Source organism: Mirounga angustirostris, unplaced genomic scaffold, assembly GCF_029215605.1.
Source record: "Mirounga angustirostris isolate CCGP_5_RB_7025 unplaced genomic scaffold, mMirAng1.0.hap1 SCAF_4, whole genome shotgun sequence".
In the NCBI taxonomy this organism is placed as follows: Eukaryota; Metazoa; Chordata; class Mammalia; order Carnivora; family Phocidae; genus Mirounga; species Mirounga angustirostris.
Window position 1 is genome coordinate 185,479,115 of NW_026991712.1, and position 18,062 is coordinate 185,497,176.

The following is an 18,062-nucleotide window of genomic DNA, read 5'->3' on the forward strand; positions in this document are numbered from 1 at the left end:
AACAGCCACAGCATCCCCCTTCTGCCTCTCCAACCCTGTTACTCTCATCAGGAGGCATAAGTGGTTTCAGATCCATGCAGACAATCCTTCCTAATCATTGGCCTGTTCCTTGACCCACTCCTCTCTAATAACCTTGAACCATACTTCCACGAGCATCCCCAACCTGTCCAAGATGGGAGCCATGAGCCACACGTGGATACTGAGCACTTTTGAAATTGTGTCTGGTCTGAGTAAAGATGTGCTGAAAGTATAAAATCCGTATCAGATTTCAAAGACTTACTACAAAATAAATGTAAAATATCTCAATAATTTTTATATTGATTGCATATTCCATGGTATTTTAGATATATTGAGCTAACATATCATTAAAATTAATTTCACTTATTTCTCTTTACTTTTTTAAAATATGGCTTCCAAAACACTCAAAATTACACATGTGGCTCACATTATATTTCTACTGGACAGCACTGCCCTAGGCCTTGATGTTAACCACAACTGCACTCCTTCAATATCAAATTCAAGCATCCCTCTCTTTGACTATCCCTACTCCAAACATTCTTTTTTTTTTTTTTTTTTTAAGAGAGAAAGGGGGTGGCCAGAGGGAAAGGGGAGAGAGAATCCCAAGCAGGCTCCACACCCAGAGCAGAGCCCAACTCAGGGCTCGATCCCACAACCCTGAGATCATGACCTGAGCTGAAATCAAGAGTCAAGAGTTGGACACTTAACCGACTGAGCCACCCAGGCGCCCCCCCTACTCCAACCATTCCTGATCCTATTCTTCGAATCCCCCTGATGCCATGGCCTCTCAATGCCCTCATCTCCCTCGTGCTTAACCTGTCTGGTTTAGAGTATGCAGTCCTTCATCACACCAGCACTCAACAACCTTGTGCCTTCCCCCACCATCAGTATTCCCCCGGCAAATCCCAATCCCAGGTTAAACCCTACTCTGCCCTCACAGCCTGCATTTGGGCAGCAGAAAGCAGAACTCTTTAAATGCAGCAGCTCCGCTTCCTGTCCTCCCATTTTTGCTTGAACCAGCTGGGACAGGGCTTTTGTCCTCACCACTTCACTCATCCAGCTCATATCAAAGTCACCACCGACCTCCATGCTGCCAGATCCACAGCCAATTCTCAGTCTGCATCCTACTTGACCTTTAGCAGCATTTGACACAGAGGGTCACTCTCTCTGCTTTGAAACACATTCTTCCAGAATGTTTGCTCTCCTGGCTTTCCTTCTCTGGTTGTTCCTTCCCATTCTCCTTTGCTTTCTCCTCCTCCTTCCTCTTAACACCCCAGTGCTCCGTGTTTGAACACCTCTCCCTATCCACACCCCCTTCAGGATCCCATGCATCCCAGAGCAAGTAAGAACCTTCTATATGCTGAAAACACTGAGAAGTCTGGCTCGAGCCTAGGCCTCTCCTCTAGATTACAACTCATATATATGACTGCCTAGTCAACACCTCCACTTGGCATGTTAGAGTTAACACATCCAAAACACAACTCTTGCTTTCTCCTCACCCTTTCTCCCCAACCTGCGGCTCCCACGGGCTTCCCAATCTCAGCAAAGAGAAGCTGCATTCTCCCAGCTGCTCAGTGCAGAAACATTGGCATCCACCCCAACCCTTCATATTTGCACACAACCTGTCAGCCCTTCCTCTGAAACACATCCAGCATCTGACCACTTCTCACTGCCCTGGTCCGGACCACCATCAGCCCTCGAAACAGTCTCCTCACTGGTCTCCTTCCTTCCATCCCTACAGCCCTAAATTAGGGCTCAGCAAACTCTTTCTTAAAGGGCCAGATAGTAAATATTTTAGGCTCTGTGGGCCAGATGGTCTCTGTTGCAACCACTCAACTTAGCTGTTGCAGGCTCAAAAGCAGACTCAAGACAATATGCAAACGAATGAGCGTGGCTCTATTCCAGTAAAACTAGAACTTAAATGGACACTGAAATTTGAATTACGTATAATTTTCATGTACCACAAATTATTATTCATCTTAGTTTTCTCAACCATTTAAAAAACGTAAAAAGCATCTTAGTTTGCTGGCTGCACAAAAACAGGTGGCTGGCTGGATTTGGCCTTCAGGTGACGGTTTGCCAACCCCTGCCCTAGACTGTTCTCTGCACGGCATTCAGAGGGATCCCTGAAATCATGGTGTCTTCCTGCTCAGCAATTCTCGGATGGCTTCCGTTCTCATTCACTAAAATCAGAAGACTTTACTGTGCCCCACCAGGCCCTGTGGAACATAGGCCCTGGCTACCTCATCCTACTCTTCTCACCACACCCACTCAGAGCGGCCACACCGGCCTCCTTGCTGTTCTCCTTGCTTCTCTTCCGCTACTGCCAAACCCACATCCACCTGGGGGCCTTTGCTTCCGCCTTCCCTCTGCCTGAAGTACTCCCACTCCAGATACTACTTGGATCTGTGTCACTTCCTTCAAATCACCTTACCAGACACCTGCTCAAGTCACACTCTCTCAAAGAGCACACACCTGCACACCCCCGGGCCGACATCCAGGCGCCCTCCCGAAGGTTCACTTTGCTTCACTGCTCCTCATCACACTTAGTAGCATCAACATTTCTGTGTTGATGTAGAAATAAACACATTAGGCCGTTGTTTAAAAGAGAAAATCGCATGGTGTGAAGAGCAGGAAAGCCGGAGGCAGGTCACTGGGGTTGGAAGACCAGCAGCACCACGTCCTGCTATGGGACACTGAGCACTGGAGCTCGGTTTCCTCGCCTGCAAAACGAGGACAAGAGAACCTGCTTCCTCAGTGCTCTGAGGAGTAACTAGTGAATAAATGTTGGCACATATAATCACTCAATTACTGTTACTTATTTTTTGTTTTGCTTATTGGCTGTGACCCCTCCCCCCCAACCAGAAAATAAGCTTTTTGAGGGGAATGGCCTTCTTTTGTTGATTGCTTTATTCCTGGTAACTAGGACAGCACCTGCTACTAGGCATTCAATAAATACTGAACCAAAGAGCAAGTGTCTGAATTTAAGTCACTGGAGGGTAGACAACACGCCACTGCCCACTCCATCAGCACCCAGGTATCAGAGGGAACAAAAGCTCTCTCCAAGCCCACCACAGAATAAGAAATTAAAAACCTCCTATTCCAGGTGGGTTTGTTTGCTGATGTTTCCTTCTCCCTGTGGAGAAACAACAATCTGCTACCCTGAAGGGAGGCGCTCCCGGGGTGCCCATCGCCTCCTAGGAAACCTCCTACAACCGAACACCGTGCTATACACGCCAGGGTTACATGCTCAGGTCTCTGACCAGGTGAGAGAAGAAACAGACTTCAGAGCCAATCAGGTTCAAATTCTGCACGTAAAATGGCAACTCACTATCTAGGAGCACTTCTCTATGGGTCTGACAATATTTCCTGGACACAAACACCGAAGACCATTTATTCAAAGTAGCTTACACTGAACTGGCTTCTTCTGAAAACACACAGTATCTCCCCAAATAACTGAAGTCTTCCCCAAGCAAAAAGATGACAAATACATTTCTCTCTACCCGTCATACACGTGTCACTCACAGCACGTCATGGGTTCATGGATTTGGCATTTCTGCTAGGATGACGGAGTTCTGATTTACAGATGGCATGAAGATGAGTTGAAGTACTTTTGTGTTCTACCACTTTGTGACATGGTCTTTAATGTGGAGATACCTATATACACCCCGGTGTGCATGGGCTTTTTCTGGTGGGAGCCCTACTTCGCCTTAAAAGAAACAGGGATAAGGTCACCTACCATTAAGCAAAGTAGAAACTACTCTCCTAACCCTCTAAACTAAGATGTTTCACAGTGAAATAGAAAATGAACATCTTCAACACTGGTTCTACCAAGCAGAAAACAAATGAGTGAGACGTAGGTGGTAAAAACATACCTATATTAACTGGCATCTAACTGAGCTACAGAACTGCCCACCGGCAATGCAGTAATGCAAGAAAATCATGAGCATGGAGAAGTAAATGATCACAAGGATGGGTAAGAAACTGGGGGCTAAGTAGTGGATGCACCCCAGGAGGTTAAGGTGAACTGGCGCGGACCTCCCAAAGCCTCTTCTCTGCACTGCTCAGGCCTCCTGCTAACAGCGCACGACCTGAACAAGTTCATGGGGCTCCCTGGGTGGAGGCTGTTCTAAATGGTAAGACCTGAGATTAAGTTTTTTTCTGTTATCCCCTGTGGTGGTCTTGTTTTTTAAATTCTGCACTTGGTTGGTCATTAAGGTCACTGTGACATAAACAGCACAGAGGACCTGCATGAGCCAAGCAGGCACACATCCCATATCTCAATACAGCATTGCTATAAGGTGGCAAAACCCAAAAAATCAGGATGATAGCACTCTAATACTGTATTTAGCTGATGATCCTAAATAACACTTTGTCAGCTTTTGTGATCTAGCACAAAACCACATGCCTTGTGATATACCAGCTGGGCTGTGGTAATGCCCTTGACTGGAGGCTTAAAAGCTTCGGCTGGGACATAACTTTGATGTATCGTATTTCCATTTCAAACTGCAGTGATTATCCCTGGATTTGGCATCACATAGAGTACTACCAAAATTAGATTATGGCTAGTTAATACGAGTCCCCCTCCCCTCTGGTGCTGTCGACGGGTGATGCTAGTCTCCCCTTTGCTTATTTGCAAGATCAAAAAGCCATGGCTGTTTGGTTTACAGGATGCAGGCATAAGAACCATCTGCCTGGTCTGGTGTTTCTTTAATTAAAACTTTAATTACAGATATATCTCTGCACAGATACGTGCAGTCTATCAGCTCCTGTTCTTAATTACCTGTGCTAATGAGAACGGAAAGCGCGAGTGTTTGCTGAGCGCCTACTACACGCAAGCTCCCGTACCAGATGCTGCAACATGTACTCGAGCAGGCAAAACCACGTCAAACAGCCCAGCCCGAGCTCCAACCCTCCCTACCAGGCCTCCTGCCGCCGTAGCGAGAGAAGTAAAACAATCACTCAGGTCTCTCCTTGGAAAAATGAAGGGCGAAGAGGGGTAAAGTACTCGAAAGGACCAGCACAGAAGAGAGAAAGGACTGGATGATCAAACCCGAATAACCAAAGCTCTGAGGGAGGCACGTGTGTGCTTCCTTGTCATCGTGTGGCGGATCTGTGAACCCAGGTAAAGATGTGTGCACAGTGACAAGTCTGGTCTAGGAATCCTGGGATTCTGAAGCATGTCCCACAGTCCAGTTCCCCAGGGAAACAAGAAGCACAAATGAGAACAAACAGGAGACGTTTCCTGTGATCTCCTGACTATGCCGCCACACTGCTGTCCCCTCTCGTCCTCTAACTCCCTCTCTGGCTAGAGCTGATGCCGCTGAAGAATGGCAAAACCGCCTTCTCGTCCCTGGAGTGGGTCTCCCGGTCTCCACGATGCCTGAACAAGGGCTAACCTCCATCAGCACGGCCCCTATGGTGGCCGGATGGGGGCCGTGAGGAGGCCCTCAGGTCACACCAAAGCACTCCGCCCCGCAGAAGCTGTTCACGGGAGGGGGCAGGGGGCACCGACGCAGAAGGGCTGGCTGCTTCCCTACCATCTCTCGAGGCAGTGAATGGTACACACACAGGTGTCCCAGCTTCTGCTCTGCTCCCCTCGGTCAGTGTGACGGAGGGGGAGGCGCCCCAAGCAGCACATCTGGACCAGCGAAGCGCCCCGAGGAAAGGCCTTCCCCTCTCAGGAACACCGTGAGAGGTCCCAGATGGCCTCACAGCCCAGCTCTAAAAAACTAGGCGGCAAACACACTAAAAGTCTGATACCAGTGCCTCGAGAACGGTCAAGTCCATCCTACTGCCCCACATTCCGTCCTATTCAGTGAATCGCCTACGAAAGCTGACAGTGTTCAGGCTAATGAGGGGTAGTGCTTACTCCTCTAAAAGAGCAATATGAAGACATATTAAGAAATGTCGATAGCGCCGCCTGAGTGGCTCAGTCAGTTAAGCGTCTGCCTTCGGCTCAGGTCATGATCCCAGGGTCCCGGGATCGAGCCCCGCTTCGGGCTCCCTGCTCAGCGGGAAGCCCGCTTCCCCCTCTCCCACTCCCCCTGCTTGTGTTCCCTCTCTCGCTGTGCCTCTCTCTGTCAAATAAATAAATAAAATCTTAAAAAAAAAAAAAAAAAGAAATGTCGATATGAACACCTACTTCATGCTAGGTCTCCTGGAGGATTTCAAGTGCTTTGGGGTCCAAAGGATAGACACACCCAGAGGGATCTGGCCCACGGATGGAGACAAAGAAAAAGAGGAAGGACAGGAGAAAAAGGAGTTGGGAGCTAGGGGAAAGGACAGGGGCGGGGGGAAGCATACAAGATGGGAGAAAAAAGAAGTGAGAGAGGAAGAAGTCAGAGCCCCCTAACTGTATTCAGTTCTGTGACTAACTTCAAACCTGGTTTTGGGGATGGTCAGATGCCCACTTCCAGAGGACTATATCCTACGGAGTGGATGGCTGGGACTTTTCCCACAGAAGGGGTGCTGATTACAGGTGGCTGAATTACTAAACTGGCCCAGAAAGGCCCATTTAACTTACAGTGTAGCTAACTATAGAATTAATAGCACTGGCCCATGTTCTGGACGCACAGGTCTACATGTGCACCAATTATTTACATTTCTTTTCTGTTCATAACATAAACTTCCTGTATTTCTGAATCTACCAATTCTGCCAGAATGGCCAGATCGGAGCCTGGGACGCGGCCAGGGCTCCGTATTTCAAAGCTGCACAGTGATCCTGGATGTGCAGCCAAGATGGAGGAAGCCACTGTTATGGAGCCCCTCGAAGTGCCGCATGGAGGATGGAGCCCTCCTGGCAGTGGTGGTGGCAGGTCACTAAGTCAGGGCTGCTAATGGCTAAGGGACGTAATGCACACGGGTGAGTCCCCTGCAACCAAACGGCAGAACTATTTCCTCTGAGTGGTCCAGCCACATCTGCCAGTAAAATAAGGAAGCAGGTGCCAGGAGAAGGACAGCACCTGGATTTAAGTACCAGTTCCATTATTTTCTAGGAGTATGACCCTATGAGGGCTGATTTAACCACCTGATCATCAGTGTTCTCAGGTGCAAAATAGGGTGAACACACCACTCACCTCACAGATAAATTTAGATGATTAAAATGTACAGAAAGCACCCGGAAAAATATGTGAACCCCGCCCCCCCAACAGTGACTTCCTTCCACTTCTTCAACTTAGGAGGAAGCACTGAAGCCTCATACAGTTTTCTGACTCCTTGGGAGCCAGCTCAACAGTGAAAGATGGGGCGTCTCTCCCACGGGTCTCTTTTCTTACATCTCCACAGCCAAAATCCACTAACATGAAAGGGTTAAGTGCTCTTAAATCTAAGCTTTTCTTTCTAGACGGTTAGGAGCCCAGATTTACCTTTACACACCTGAACTTGCATCTGCTTCAGAGGTGCCCAGTAACCGTAAGCATCCTAGCCCCTCTCCCCGGAAGCACACCTGGCTCTCGCAGACAACGTCAGGAGACTAACGGGGAAGCTCTCTGAAGCTTCATTTCCTGCGAGGCCCCCCTCAGAATTCCGTGTCACTGACACCCCACCCTGCCTGGGTCTCTCCCAGTGGGCAGGATCTGGCCCGCACGCCACAGCCACTGCCGACCCGCGTGTCAGCCCTGCTCTGGCTACTTCACAGACATCCACCCCCAAAGACGCACCATGACCCTCTTGAGCAGGGGGCTATTCTTCTCAGCTCCATTTGAAAGAGGAGGACACCGAGGCACAAAGAGGCCAAACCACTTGCAAGGGGCCGAAATGGGAGGAGGCACTGGACCCCAGGCAACCCGGCCCCAGAGCCCATGCTCCTGGCCTTTACCACAGACCTCACTACAACTGCCTCTCGGTGTGACAGTCACGCCACCAACGGCCCAGCCAGAGGACGACGTTTAATTTCAAAAGCACCTTCCCTCTGGTTCCCAGGGCGTGCAGCATACAGTGTTTCATTTATCCTGCCAACAACCCTAAAAAGCAAGTAGGAGACATAATAATATCTACATTTCACAGAGGATACAACTGAAGGTGAATCCATGAAACGTTTTACAAACTCCTATACTGTTGAACTGCACAACTGATTTCAGTGTTTTTAATACCATCAACATGACAGTCTTTTGAAGTCTTCCTACTCCAGTTCTTTAGTTTCATAGAACTACCTTAAAAGGAACAAATGGCACATACAGATACCCTGCTAGTCAAAAGCAGGTTTTTCTGACTCCCAGACTAGAGTTTTCTCTGAATCAGGCTTACAAAAACTACATCCATGTGGCTTACAACTTACTAGCATCCCTAAATACGAACCAAATAAACAATGCTTCTTGAAAGTAAGTAATAAATATGTCCATACACTAGCTCTCTTAGAAAAATTAAGTTACCTTAAAATGTACTAAGCAGAAAACTTTAAAGAAAACCTAACTGACCTAACTGCAAAATAAAATATCACAATAAAAACATTTCTCTTGTGCACCTATTTATGTCTCTTCAGCTGCTACTGGACTGATGAATAAAGTAGCTGGCTATCTCTAGGAGCCATGGGAGCCTACGGGGAAGATGTCAAGAGGCCCTGATTCTGTCAACAGGGAGCCTGTGACTCTCTGGGGACCATCAGGCCACTCCCCTCAGGGGCCCCTCCCTGGCTACAGGGAGCTTCAGCAAGACGAGTAGAGCACACTCTGTGCAATAAACTCAGGAAAACGCATCAGAGGAACAAATAATGGGTGGGATCTGGAAAACATTCCTACACAACTCTGAAAGCATTCTCATTAAAAAAAATTAAAAAAAAAAAAAAAACTTAAAATGCAAGGCAACAAGTAAGTTGCCCATAACTACCGGGACATTCATTCCATGTACATTCTGGCTTTGTAATCATAGAATTTGTATTTCTCAGCTCTTGGTATTTTGCAATTCTGTGAAAAGATAGCCAAGGTCAAAGGCAGGTTTGCAGGTATGTAAGTATAAAAGACAAAAACAAGCTAGTCAGCCCGAAGAAGTGTTCATGAGAGTTCCAATCTCCAATGAACAGCTCACTACAACTAATTTTAATTTGTGGTTCTAATGAATGACATAAACTTTTATAGGTATCAACAAAGCTCAGAGAGGACTTAAATCCATTTCAGTGCTCATTTAGCAGCTTCAGCTGTGTGCAATTAAAGCATCAGCATTAAATGTTAGAGAATAAAATAATGAGACACTTAAAAAATAATCTGCACTTCAGCAGACCATGCTAAGAGATTTCACATGATTTTTTAAGGAACATGATTTCTTAGGAATTTCCTGCCAGTTCAAAGAACTAACTCAAGTTTGATTTTTGTTTTTAGACTTTGGTTTGTTTTGCTTTTGAGTAAGAATTTTCTGAAAAGCGGAATACAATTAAAAATGTCTCAACAGCAGTCACAAAACAGCATATGTCATAAAGCAATCAGGTATGCAGACCACCGCAGCTGATTACCCAGGCTGCAGCAGAGACAAAAGCACATTTCTGACCATGTTAAAAATGTTGCTTGTTATTAACTTATGCCTCAAATAAAGAAATAAATATTAAAGGAGGGGAAAGGTACTTTCTGGGGAAAAGACAACTTTCTTATCTTCTAGTCCATACATGGAATTAAGGGGCTCAACTCTCTGTCCCAATAATATTTGAGAATATAAAATGTAATCTGAGGTTGTGGAACGTGGCAGCTAAGACTGCTAAACTCAAGTTGCCACTGTTTCTGAAAGAAAGAGGAGGTAATCTGCACGGGAAGGGGTGCGTGCTGACAGGGAGGGGGTGTGTGTGGAAGAAGGTGGCGGCTGGCTGCTGTGGATGTGAGTTATGTGTGAGCAGCAAGGTAATCTAGCTGTTGCAAAACATGAATAGAAAAGGAGAACTATTGTATGGGGAAATGCACTCACTAAACTTAAATTTTAAAAGGATGAAAACACAGATTACACTTTATTTTAAAAACTGAAATGAATTTTAATACAGAAAATGAAGACAGCATTTTGCAAATTTATCGCTCAAAGGGGTATCTCTATTTGAGGAAATCAACGTGTTACACTTTGAGAGATGAAATGTTACAGCTTGTACACCAAAATTAAAAAATGAAATTAAATTAAAAAATGAAATGGTTACCAAGGTAATGCAGGTCAGGGGATCAAAGGTGAAGGGTCACACATTATTAAAAAGAAATCCAAAAGGACGGCTGCATCATGATCTCTGCAAAACAAAGGAGCTCTAGTAAGTAAAACTAATATCTCTGAGAATTTAAAATCAAGTTCTTGAAAAGAAGACTCCCCTGTAATTGAACACAAGTCATTCCTGATTCCGTGTAGAGCCATTTTTATTTAGGCACAAAACGAAATTTCAATTACCTGTTACCAACAAAATTTTTGTAGAAATTTAACCATACAATCATATTAAAACCCAAAATATCTCCAACTATAAGTGTTTGAGAAGTACTGACATTTCCACTGGACCCCACACCCTGTTTTCCGGAAATGACAGTGTTTGGTAAGTTGCCAATATATCAGAAATCTAATTTGGTCACAGTGTGGTGAGTTTTTTTCCTCTTCTCAAGGAATGAGTTCCAAAATTGAGTTTTTGCAAATTTGTTTCATTTGAAGTAGCTGCATAAAATTTCCATTATTGGAACATTTAGTATAACAATGTTCTAGAAGACAGCAATAAAGTGATACATGATAAAATAAACTGTGTAACTATCTATTAAGATCTGTTCTCACATTCAACTCTCACTGCACAGAGGGGAGAAAAAACATTTTAAGCAAAATAACTTGCAGTTCTACTGGAATTACACAGAATTAATAGAAGCTTGACAACAGGAATCTCTGACAATGAAAAGTACCTGACAGGCTAGGCTTCAATATCTTGTTATTATTTACTCATCTTCCTCATTAAGAGGAATAATAGTTTGTTTTAAAAAGGACAAAAAAGAGCTAAGGTTTTGTTTTGCAACACAAAGCTACCGTCTAAATCTCGACATACATACTTTGCAGCAACAGCAAGCGTAACAATTAACAGTTACAGCAAATATTTTCCATATTCCTTCCACTACTAAAGGAAGTGAACATGATCATGCAGTAATCTTTAGTCAGCTCTCTAAAACCAAACTGGAGCAGGCTACATTCCCTGATTTCAGGACCCACAGTACCCAGCATTTTACTGGACCGCAGGCTCTAACCGGCAGTGCAAATGATGGCTCAAGGGTGGGAGGGCAAATGGGAACATAAATGTCACCACTCGAAGTAAAACAGGACCTGATTTAAGTACCACCCTTCTTCCAGGCCCCTAGTTGCGTTGCATCCCACAGTATCCAACATCAGGGTTTACCTTGTTAAAATCAAATTCCAAAAATACTTCTATATTAAAATATAAACAACTGCCCAAAAGGATTTTATTAAAAGGAACAGCATATTCTTTCTGATGGCTCAGAGCAATCAATAAATAAACAAACTCTATAAACGTCAGATTTCTGTTTCCCCGAATTAGGTTTTGTTAAAAATAACGTGCAGATCTTCATGCACTAGATACAAGTGTGTTAGTGCCTTAAGGCCATGATTCTAAAAACATGATTTCTTTTTTTAAGTTCCATAGCTACTGAAAAGTAAACTAGCATTTCATTTCTCGGGAATGCTCATCTCCCGTAAAGTCTGTCACATATGTATTTGTTGCTGGGAGGCATGCAAGCAATTGGGAGCACTCCGGCAGGAATCGATAGCCACCAAAAAAAGCGCTGGTGCTCACACCGCTCCAGCCAGTTCGCAGGAGGAGGCAAGAAGCCAGCGGTGTAACGGTAGTCAAGCTGTGTTTTACTAAAAGATTTCCTATGAAAATGAGAAAAAGGGTACTAACTCAGATCAAGTATCTACACACACCCCTTCATTATCAAAACACATGTACTTATCAAAATAATTTCTTCTTAAAACAAGAGGAAAGAGCACCTAGAGAGGTTTCTGCTAACATCTTCTAAATCACTTCTAAAATTCACCAACTCAGAAAAATACGTTGGCCCAAATGCTGTACCAGTTTAACCCCTGCCAAAAGTTGCGGAGACACCAACCCATTCCAACGTGATAGCAGCCCAAGTAGTAAGGAACCGCTCTCACTACAACCAACCGAATTCCCACAGATGATTCCACGGAAGGAAATAATGACAATCTAAGTAAAAAACACACAGAAACAGAACTCTCCCCAAGTTCTGACAAACAAGTGGCTCTGAATAAATTTGTGCCAATAAATAATCTACGAATAATTTTGCTAATTGGGGTGGAGGAAAGTAAAGGCCGCCAGGAAGTAGTACGTCCCTAATATTCAAGGGTCCTGGAATATAATTTAATGCCTAAAAGGAGGGCTCAAGGACAGGGCACACCTGGGGAGCACTTCAACCACGCGTTGTTGCCAGAGCCGTTTCACTGAGACAGGCATTTGGAACATAATACGTTTTCCCACAGAAACAATCTGGCAATTTTCTACTTAACCTGAAATCTGTTAAAGCAACAGGTCAGCTATGAATTCTAGAAGCTATGGGACCTGCATAGCTTTTTATTTTATTTTTTCCCAAAGGACTGACCCAAGCTGAAACTTGATGTATACAAAAGATTTTCCTAGCTCCCTTCCTGGGCCCCAGAGTGGCTCAGGAACCAAATTACCATTTTCGGGTCTCCTCCAGGAGCCCCCTTTTCTTCCGTGAGGCCAGGCACTGGTTGACTACAAATGGACTGAATTTATACATAGCAGTGCACGCAAAGACTAAGGAGGCTTCTTCAACCCAAAACAAATCCCTCGCTGGTAGAACTGGCATTTTTACATCAAGGGGCACAGAGGGCTCGTCTACTGCAAGACAGTCCCCTTTCAAAATGATGACCAGTCACTGAATTAAACAAGGAATGATCAAAAATCCTACTAACCCCCCAGAACTTTAGGGGCATAACTAACATGCATGCTATCCTCGATCTAAACTGGAGAACTACGCCGCCATAGTACACACTAATAACATCACGGAAATACACAACCAAGCTTCACTGTCAGGAGACCATCAGGTCATCAGAGTTCCAGTGAAGGACACTTTTCCAGGGAAATCCTCACCCATAGTAAGCTCTCAATGTCTGGATCACTTTTTAGAGGGACATGTTTTCCAACACACTCAATTTGTATTCTAGGTTAGTTTCTTTTTGTTTTTTGCCAAGGACCTGCCAGCATTTATAAGCACAGAGAATTGGCTCATTTCTCAACTAAACAGGACACAGGACAAAGAACATCATTTCTAATGAGGTTAAATCATCACACAAATGCTGCCATGTTTACCTCAAGCATATTACTTACAAAACAAAATACATGGGAGAACCGAAAAGAAATGAAAAATAAACAGCTGAGAAAATTCAGAGTCAGAAAGCTAGGAGACAGCCGGAAACTAACATTACAACAGAACCCTATCTATCTCACTACTTCTTTACCAAATGTCTAGTAACTCAACAATATTATGCTCACCGGAAACTAACCTCAGCAAGTGTATTCAGAGGTGAAAAAGAGAAAATGTCCAGACAGAAGTTTATTACAGTGAGAGGCAAAAAAAAAAAATTTGTTTACCTATAAATATAAATAAATAAATCACCACGTCATTCAATAAAACAGACTAGAATAAAATGCACTTGAGCTAAGTATAGCCTTCAGTTAAGTGGGGATTATATTCCTATTACCCTTTCATGATAGAATTTGTTAGAAATATCATCTACTGAAAAACTAAAAAAATACAAGCATTTGGTCCTCTGTGCCCTTCCAACAACAGTCACCATCTCTACCATTTCTTCAACCTTTCTAGAAATGCATCTCTGCCAAGCTTCTCAAAGACAGTCTGTTCTAAGATATGTGTGTTTTTCTCAAAACTTTCTATCAATGACAGAGCAACCTACGGTTATAATCATCACATTACTTCCACTAGTCCTCAGGAAAAAAAAACAAACCTAAAAACTGCAGGTTAAATACCTTTCTACCCATGATTTTATCCTCAACAGTATCATTTTTTCGGCCTAACAGCTTCAAAGATTCCACAAAAGGATGAAGAGAGTGGGAGGAAGGGACAGCGGAGAGCCCCCAGGAACTTTTCAGAGTGCTGAACGCGTTCATTACAGTGGAGGGTCAGGCTTGGTCCACGCGGCGTGTGCGTGTGCATACTTAACACCGTGCACTCTAAGTGCCGTTTGTTATATGCCAATTATACCTCAAAAAAGCCATTTCAGAATGAGGGGGCACGCAAGACAGAGACTCTGCCCTCCCCTGCACCCTTTGAGCCACGCGGCCAGGCTGCGGTCCCCATGCAGAGAAAGCAGGGAGTCACGGGGGAGCGCGGGAGAGCCGCTTTCACTGAGCCGCTGAACCCCAACTCTGGAACCACATTTTCTAAACTGAAAATCAGGGCACTCTGATGTCACTTCTCTGAGACTACAAAATCAGCTTTAGACAACATACTCCTGGCTTTGCAAATAATATGTAAACTCACCAAACATTCGTCAGATTTGAAATGCATATTATGTCAACTTATAGCCAAGATGCATTCCTTTCTGGTACTATCCCACTAGGGGAAAAGAGTAATACAACATACGCCAAATTCCCCCAAATACAAATTTATTGAAACAAAAGTAAAACAGATTCATCCACTGTATATTTTGCTTGTATATTACTTGTTTCTAAGCTGACTAACTGCGCATGCCCGTGCTTTTTAATAACCGCTCTGTGGCTTCCTACACGACAGTCAGGATCATCAAGATGCCTACCTTTCCCATCTCCTCGTCTATTCATTGATTCTCAAACTTCAAGCTGAATAAGAAAGAACCCCCTACTTAAACCAAGTCATTGTAAACATTGTTTCCCAAGTCCCACCACTAGGAAATGACAATTCAGTGCACCAAAAGAGGAACTGAGCACTGAAGTTTTGGTAAAACTGCCAGGTGAGTCTGACCATAAGAGTCACAATCCTCACTTTAAGAAAAAGTGCCCAGGTAGGTCCAACCCCACCTTCCAGTCTCCCCTCCCCCTCCCCGCCCTCCCCCGCCCCCGCCACACACACACACACCCTGCCTCCTGCAGGCATGGAGTCACAGATGTCAGAACTGCCAAAGTGTAAAGTTAAGGAACAAATTCCAGCTGGTAACAGCTTAAAGCGGTTCTCCCTCCCAAAACTATTAACATTTTTAAAATGCCAACTGATCCCGAAAAAGTCTTTAAAACCCAAAAGAATGAAGCTGCACTGGAAGGTTCGTGGCTTCACAAGACACAGAAAGTCCTTCCTGTGCTCTGAAATCAGGTCATGCGGTTCTGGCTTCCAGTAACAACAGTTCTACCACTTACTACTTCTATGACCTTGGACAAATTCTTTAATTTTTTTAACTGAGTCTCATTCTCTTCATTTATAACATGAAGATAACGACAGCCCTACTTCATAGGACTGCTGTGAGAATTTATTACAATAAGTAATATCAACTGCTTAGCATAGTGTTTAGAACCTAAAAAGCAATCAACATTAGCTGTGTGATTGCAGTGATTATGACACGATCATCTTACATTCCTTTTCTTATCTCATTCTTTCTAGGACTTACAAGAGGGATAATGCTATTCCCCGTGTTTGCAGATGCGCAAAGGTTAAGTTCAAGACATAAACCTTAAAAGTGGCAGAGCTGGAATTCAAACTACACCTGTCCATACTACATGACTTAGTACCCGAAGGAATGGAAGGTGTCCCACAGGCCCCAAAAGTATCACACGGGCTCTGTGCAGGGCTCTGTGCACCGCGGCTCCCAACACACAAGTGGACAATGAGGCAATGAATGAATAGGCAGGTCCTTGAGTTGAATACGCACCTCTCCATCCACTGCTATACCCATCACAGGACCTTACAAATGCATTTACAAGGATACAGGTAGGATCTGAAGCAGTGGAAGGACAGAATTAAATTCAAAAACATATTTGCATATTTACTATTTGCATGCTTAAAACAAGGAAGATGCACTAGTTTCCATTCTGCAGTTCTATCCACTATTTTAAATAAAAGACAAATTCATTTACTCAAATATTTATTGAGCATGAAACTCTGGGGCAGGCTCCGTATGAGAGGTGCCTGGGGCATACAGCGAAGGGCAGAGAGTCCTCTCCAGCGAGTAAGGATTCCCACACAGCACCCTGAGCGCAGAGGGAAGGAGGAGTGCAAGACCTGTGGAAACCCATGCAGGGAGGGGTACGCCCTCAGCTCGCAAGGGGGCCTGCAAGTTCTCCCTAAGGAAATACCACACAGCTGTGATCTGAAGGACAGCAAGGTGGCTGGTGACCATCTTCTAGGCAGAGGAAGCGACATGTAAAAGGCAAAGTGGCAGGAAGCACCTGAGCGTGTGGGAGGGACTCAGGGAGAAGGAGGGGAGAAGGGCTTGGCCAGAGGCTGGAGGGTGACAGACATTAAGATTCCATAGGCCTCGCAGACCATGCTGAGAAGCTGGGATCTTAAGTACAACAGGATACCAATCAAAGTATTGAGAAAAGGGGTGCTGTGACCCAAGTGTGTTTTTAAAAGACCACTCTGGCACCTGCGTGGAGACTGCTTGCGAGGGGGCCAGGTACAGGCAGGGACGGGAGCCAGGAGATCCCTCAAAGCCGACTGGGCACTCGTAATTGTGGCTCTGACAGCAGTGGTGGCTGTAAAGAGTGGTTTGGACAGAAAGGAAGTTTGTTTGCAACAGAACCAGTAGGTTTGGATTCAGTGCGGAGTAAAATAAAAAGGAGGGGTCAAAATGGCCTCTGAGGGGAAAAAAGTAGGAACTGTACAGTGGAGAAACCTGATCAACACCACCTCAGCCGGGTGATCAAGGTTAAGATCATCACGAGCAGTCATGCTGACAGCAGGCACCCTTGATATGTGATGAGCATGGCAGCACACCTCTGGGGTCTTCCTTCCCAAGACCCAAACCCCAGCCTAGAGATGCGAAAAACAGCAGACAAACCCAACTGAAGGACATTATACAAAACACCTCATCTGTCAAGGTCAACAAAAACAAGGAAAGTCAGAAACGGTCACAATCCAGAGGAGCCTATGGAGACCCGATGACTAAATGTAATGTGGAATCCTGGGTGGGGTCCTGGAACAGAAAAGGACTTTAGGGGAAAACCAAGGTAATCTGAATAATGGGTAGAGTTTATTTTATAATAATGAATCAGTATTGGTTGACTGGTTGGGACCAGTATACCAAAGTAATGTAAATAGGGGAAACTGGGTAGGGGGTACATAAAAACTCTCTAAAATCATCTTGCAACTTGTCTGTAAATCTAAACCTATTCTGATTGTAGAGGTTTATTTTAAAATTGACCCCCAGGCCTGACTTGAGCACCTGGGAGATGCCCTTTATTGAGACAGGAGAGACAGAGAGGAAGATAATCAGTTCTGTTTCAGACACTAAAGCAGAAGCCTGTCAGACCCTCCAGCAGAGATATCAGGTAGGAAGCTCTGGTGTGGAGCTCTGCAGAGAGCCCTGAGCTCAGAAAACAAACTGAAGAGCCTGACGGGCTGAGACTGTGGAACTGGGCTTGGGGGGGGCGGGTCGCTGTGAGAAAGAATGGAAATCAAGAAGTAAAGGCCCTCAGATTCCCAGAAATATTCACATTTAACAGTCACACAGGAAAGACTAGTTTCAAACCCCGAAGAAATTCCACCTTTAGATGCTGGATAAAGATCAAGAAGGAAGAACCAGCAGTGGGGAGAAAAACCAGGGGCATACACGATCCCAGACACCAAGGGAAAAGGCGTAGTCAACTTGCTTGACTACATCTGAGAAACCAAATCAAGTCCTGAAAAATGCTCCTTATATTAAACAACTTTGACGTCACTAGTGATCTAAGAAAAAAGTTTCAGCAGAACAATGGAAGCTAAATTCAGACTGGAGTATCTGAAGAAGAGGCAAAAATGGGGAGAAAAGACAACTCTTCTAGGAAGTCTGGCTCTCAGGTTTGTACACCCATGTTCACAGCAACATGAATCCCAACACCCAACGGTGGAAGCAAGACAGGTATCCAT

General features: G+C 44.7%; 1 protein-coding gene across 8 annotated transcripts in view; it reads right to left on the reverse strand.

The window, feature by feature from the left end:
• LOC123860119 (calmodulin-binding transcription activator 1-like) overlaps positions 1–18,062 on the reverse strand; it is a 745,788-nt gene that overhangs the window by 656,900 nt on the left and 70,826 nt on the right. For 3 of the 8 annotated variants that reach the window (XR_010411131.1, XM_064590028.1, XM_064590027.1), the window contains one exon: positions 10,127–10,210. The exons of 3 other annotated variants lie outside the window; for them this stretch is intronic. Coding sequence is in view for 1 of the 5 variants with exons in the window: in XM_045898808.3 (XP_045754764.1) it covers positions 10,202–10,210 (9 nt within the window). In the remaining 4 variants the exon portion in view is untranslated. Of the gene's footprint in view, positions 1–9,945; positions 10,211–18,062 lie in introns of those variants that run through there. 2 more of the 8 variants (XR_010411130.1, XM_045898808.3) reach the window with 1 other exon arrangement.